The sequence below is a fragment of the Eimeria acervulina genome, genomic scaffold (assembly GCF_000499425.1).
Source record: "Eimeria acervulina Houghton genomic scaffold, Eah_scaff278, whole genome shotgun sequence".
Classification (NCBI taxonomy): domain Eukaryota; phylum Apicomplexa; class Conoidasida; order Eucoccidiorida; family Eimeriidae; genus Eimeria; species Eimeria acervulina.
Genome location: NW_013549925.1, coordinates 33,980 through 39,518, shown reverse-complemented (window position 1 = coordinate 39,518; position 5,539 = coordinate 33,980). Strand labels below are relative to the sequence as shown.

General features: G+C 44.4%; 1 protein-coding gene across 1 annotated transcript; it reads left to right on the top strand.

The window, feature by feature from the left end:
* Positions 1 to 1,338: 1,338 nt before the first annotated feature.
* EAH_00030310 (hypothetical protein, conserved) lies at positions 1,339 to 4,912 on the top strand (the record flags this gene model as incomplete). Its single annotated transcript, XM_013396165.1, has 4 exons — positions 1,339 to 1,512; positions 2,106 to 2,186; positions 2,882 to 2,958; positions 3,160 to 4,912. The coding sequence occupies 4 exons, from the start codon at positions 1,339 to 1,341 to the stop codon at positions 4,910 to 4,912; spliced, it is 2,085 nt and encodes a 694-aa protein (XP_013251619.1).
* Between the last annotated feature and the right edge of the window lie 627 nt (positions 4,913 to 5,539).

The following is a 5,539-nucleotide window of genomic DNA, read 5'->3' as shown; positions in this document are numbered from 1 at the left end:
ATAATAATAATAATTAAACAATTAATAATAAATAATTAATAATATTAATAAATAATAATAATAATAATTAAACAATTAATAATAAATAATTAGTAATATTAATAAATAATAATAATTATAATTATATAATAATGAATAATTAATAATAATAATAAATAGTATCAATAATAGTAATAAATAATAATTATTAATAATAAATAATAAATAATAAATAATAATATCCTAAACTATTATTGTTATTAATACTGCTGTAATAATAATAATAATTAATTATTATTTTTGCTGCTGATGTTTGTTGTTGTTTGTTTCTTTTGACGATTAACAATGATAAACACCTCGCTTTTATTTAATTATAATATATTATTTTAATAATGAATTATTATTATTATAATTGTGATTAAATATTATTAAAATGTTTTTACTTTTCGCTCAGCTGTCGCTACTGTCGCTGTTGGTCTGCCTGGAGCGAAGCAAACGAGTGCCAGCGCTGCAGATCCCGCATCGCCAGGTAAATCAGGGTTTAGGGTTTAGGGTTTAGGGTTTAGGGTTTAGGGTTTAGGGTTTAGCTAGGGTTTTGGGTTTAGGATCCCGCATCGCCAGGTAAACCAAAGGGTTTAGGGTTTAGGGTTTAGCTAGGGTTTAGAGTTTAGGATTCCGCATCGCTAGTTAGAGAAAAGGGTTTAGGGTTTAGGGTCTGGCTAGGGTTTAGGGGGTTTGGGGTTTAGGGTCTGGCTAGGGTTTAGGGTTTAGGTTCCGCATTGCTGGGTAACGAGAAGGGTTTATGGATGAGAGATTAGGGTTTAAGGATTAGGCTCTAGAGCATAGGGTTTAGGTTTAAGGGTTTAGGGTTTAGGGTTTAGCGTTTAAGGGTTTAGGGTTTAGGGTTTAGGGTTTAGGCGAAAGTGTGGGGGGCGCTGTTTCTGCCTGAACCCTGTTAAAGCGACAGCAGCAACAGCAGCAACAGCAACAGCAACAGCAGCAGCAGCAGCAGCAGCAGCAGCAGCAGCAGCAGTGTACGTTGGGCGGTGTATCTGGCGTTGATAATTTGTATGATGATTCGTGTATTGATGTTGCTGCTGCGTGTTCTGTTGCTGCTGCGTTCTGTGCTGCTGCTGCTGCTGGTCTATTTGCTGCTGCTGCTGCTGCTACTGCTGCTGCTGCAGGCATGGGCTTCCTAAGCGTTGCAGCCGCTGCGGGTGCAACGGGGCCTTCCCGCACTCGCGTCCTGCTGCAGGGTTCGCGAGTAATTTTTTATGTTTTCTTTGTCATTGGTTCATTAAGAAGCAAACTGCTGCTGCAACGAAGCTGCAGCAGAAGCAGCAGCAAACTCTTCAGCTTATGGGGTCTGGCAGAGTAGGAGACCTCCCCCCTACCGAAGAAGGGCCTCCGCTTCAGCTGCTGCACCTGCAGCAGCAGCAGCAGAAGCAGCAGCAGCAGCAGCAGCAGCAGCTATCGAGACATTCTTCTATTGAGGACACACACAGGGATGCGGCTGCTGCAGGGACAGGACCTGTACGTTGCTGCTGCTGTTGCTGCTGCTGTTCTTGTGGCTGCTGCTGCCTGTTTATTGCTGCTGCTACTGCTCCTGCTGCTGCTGCTGCAGCTGCAGCAGCAGCAGCAAGAGCAGTAGCTGTGTACGTTCGTTGCATACCTGTGGGGCGAGGGATTGCTTAAAGGGTTTTAGTTGATAGAGCAGCAGCAGCAGCAGCAGCAGTAGCAGCAGCAGCGGAGAAAGCCCTTGTCTCTTGTCTCCTTTCTGATTGATGCAGGAGGAGACAGCAGCAGCAGATAGCAGCAACCAGTTTGAACAAACCCTAAAGCAGCAAGTGAAGCTGCTGCATGAACAAATCCTACAGAAAGATCTGCTGCTACAGGCAAGACAAACAACCGACAAAGCATTAGGGTTTAGGGTTTAGGGTTTTAGGGTTTTAGGGTTTAGGGTTTGTGTGACGCTCAGGGTTCAAGGGCTGTTTTGGGTTTAGGGTTTGGGGTTTAGGGATCTGCGGGTTAGGGTTTAGGGTTTAGGGATCTGCGGGTTAGGGTTTAGGGTTTAGGGTTTTGCGGGTTAGGGTTTAGGGTTTAGGGTTTAGGGTTTGCGGTCGCAGGACGTGCAGCAGAAGTCTAGTGATTCGGAGAGGCAGCTGCAGCTGCAGCTGCAGGGTTTGCAGCGGCATGTGCAGCAACTTGTACGTTTTAGGGTTTTAGGGTTTAGGGTTTAGGGTTTAGGGTGTTTGTTTGTTTTTTGGCTGTCTCCTCACAGTTTCTTTGCTTCTTTCTTTTCTTTGTTTGTCTTCGTCTTTATTGCTAATTTATATATTTATATATTTATATATTTATATATTTATATATTTATATATTTATTTATGTATTTATTTATATTATTTATTTATTTGTTTATTTATCTGTTTGCTATTTGCGTATTTACTTTGTTTATTATTAAATTTATATATTTTATCTGTCTATTTATTTATTTATTTTATGTACAATTAATTATATTTAATTAATTTATTTATTTAATTTGTTTATTATATTTTGCTCCGCAGTCTTTAGACTTACGAAGGGCAAAGACAGAGACAGATTCTCTGTCTCAGAAGTTTATGACTCAAAGGAGACAAATTGAGGCATCGCATGCAGTAAGAAGCTGCAGCTACACCCCAACTGCAGCAGCAGCAGCAGCAGCAGCAGCAGCTGTTGCACCTGGAGCAGCAACTGCAGCAGCAGTAGTGTAGCAACAGCAGCAGTAGTAGGAACGGTAGCAGCAGCAGGTGCAGCAGCTACAGCCCGTGCTGCCACGCGGTTTGCTGTTGTAAATGCAGCAGCAGCAGCAGCAGCAGTAGCAGCAGCAGCAGCAGCGTCTTTTATCTCTTTTCTGTTGCTGCAGGAGCAAGTGGGGTCTCTGAATGCATGCATTGACGACCTCAAAGCAAAGAACGACGAACTCGAAGCAGAAAGAACAAAGTACGTCCTAAACCCTAAACCCTAAACCCTAAACCGCAAACCCTAAACCCTTAAGCCTAAACCCTCTTGGCGTTAAGCAAGCTGTAATTTCGCTGATCTCCTTTTTGCATTCTCTTCTTTCTTTTGGCCTCATCTTTAGAGGGCATAAAAAAGGGTTTAGGGTTTAGGGTTTAGGGTTTAGGGTTTGGGGTGTATGCGCAGGACGAATCAAGAACTGCAGCAGCTGCGTCGGCAGCAGGTGCTTCTCTCTCGTGCAAGTGCGAAGGCTCAAGAAGCAGCAGAAGAAGCAAAGACAGATAAGACATCTCTTGCTGCCCAGCTGCAGCAGCAAGAGGCAGCAGCAGCAGCAGCAGCTGCTGCTGCTGCTTCAGACAAAAAGAAACTGCTGCAGCAGCTCCAAGATGCGCAGCAGCAAATCGAAGAGCACCAGAAAGAGCAGCACAGGCTGAGGAAGCAGCTAGATAAGCTGCTGCTGCAGCAGCAGCAGCAGCAACAGCAAGAGCAGCAGAAGCAACAGCAGCTCGACGACGCCAGAGACACCTCAGCTGCTGCAGGCTCTGCTGCGGGTGATGCAAACGCAGCAGCAGGAGAAGCAGCAGGAGAAGCAGTAGCAGCAGCAGCTGATGCTGATATGGATTCTGTAGCCGAGCACAAACCCCCACAGCCAGCAGCTGCTGCAACAGCAGCAAAGCAGCAGCAAGAGCAGCAGCCCCAAGAGGATCAGGAAGAACAGCAGCAGCAGCAAGAGCAGCAGCAGGAGCCGCAGCAGCAGCAAGCGCAGCAGCAGCAAGAGGAGGAGGAGGAGGAGCAGCAGCAGCAGCAGCAAGAGGAGCAGCAGCAGCAGCAGCAAGAGGAGCAGCAGCAGCAAGAGCAGAAGGCGGGAGATGACAGCAGTGATGAGCAAGAAAAGGCCGGCGGCGGTAGCGATGCTGAGAGTGCAGAGGCAGCAACACGCAGCAGCAGCAGCAGCAGCAGCAAGGGCAGCAGCAAGAAGAAAGGGAAGAGAAAATTGAAGGAGAGCAGCAGCAACACAAAAAGGAGACGGCTGAAAAAGAACGACGCAGATGGAGACACTTCAGCAGGCAGCACTGACGCTGAGCAGCAGCAGCAGCAGCAAGAGCAGCAGCAGCAGCAGACTGAGCAGCAGGAACAAGAGCAGCAGCAGGAAGAGAGCGAAGGCTTAGAACAGCAACATCGCAAGACGCAGCAGCAAGAAGAGCAGCAGCAGCAAAACGCAGCAGAAATAGAGACAGCTGCAGCAGCAGCAGCAAAATCAACGAGCGGAACGCCTCACCAACCAAGCTCCCCTGCAGCAGCAGCAGCAGAAGATGCAGCAGCAGATGCAGCAGCAACGGCAGAAGCAACAGCAGCATGCGAAGACACTGAAAAGCCTTCCCAGCAGCAGCACAAAGGAAGTGAAGCTGCAGCCAGCACCGAGGCTGCTCCTACCCAGCAGCAGCACGAGGAGGAGGAGCAGCAGCAGCAAGAGCAGCAGCAGCAGCAGCAGCAAGAGGACGCTGAGGACGGCAGCTGCTCAGGAGGGGCAGATGCTTCACAGGAGGAGACAGGCTCTCCTGAACAAATAGCAGCAGCTGCTGCTAGTGCTGCTGCGGGTGAAGCAGCAGCAGCAGCAGCAAAAGAAGCAGCAGCGGAGGCGAATCCAGCAGGAGCAGCAACAGCAGCAACAGAAGAAGAGACAAAGGAAGCAGCAGCAGAAGAGACAGACGCGAGCAGCAGCGAAGAAGATGTGCCTTTGGGGCAGCTGGCTGTTAAACGTGCTGCTGCAGCTGCTTCTTCTGCTGCAGCAGCAGCAGCAGCAGCTGGGAAGGGACGAAGAGGCCGAGGAGTAAACCCAACAAAGAAGAAGCAGCAGCAGCAAAGAGCAGCAAAAGGAGAGACGCAGAAGCGGAGACAGCAGACAGCAGCTAAAGGAGACAAAAGAAAAAAGAATTAAACAAAGACAAACAAAAATAAATAAATATCTGAAAGACATGCAAACAAAACTAACAAAATTATTATATCGCACAGCACGGCGATTAACTTAATTTGTTTAAAGGGATAAATAAATAAATAAATAAATAAATAAATTAACAAGAGACATGAATAAATAAACTTAAATAAATAAATATAATAAGATAAATAAGATAGACATAAATAAATAAATAAATTATATTAGTGAAGGAGACGTAAATAGATTAAAAAAGAGATAGAAATAAATAAATAATTAAATAGACATAAATAATAAATTAAAGAGACATAAATAAATAAATAAATAAATAAATAAAATAAAATAAGAGAGACAGAGACAGACAAATAAAGAGACAACTGAAGAAACATATTTAAAAGATAATAAACAAACAAACAAACAAACAAATAGTTAAATAAATAAATAAATAAATAAATGAAGAAGAGAGAGAAGAAGAAAATAAATAAATATAATAAATGAGAGACATAAAGAGACAAATAAACAGAGTAATAGACAAAAATAATTAAATAAATTAAATAAAAGAGACGGAGACAGAAACAAACAAACAAACAAACAAACAAACAAACAAACAAACAAACAAACAAACAAACAAAC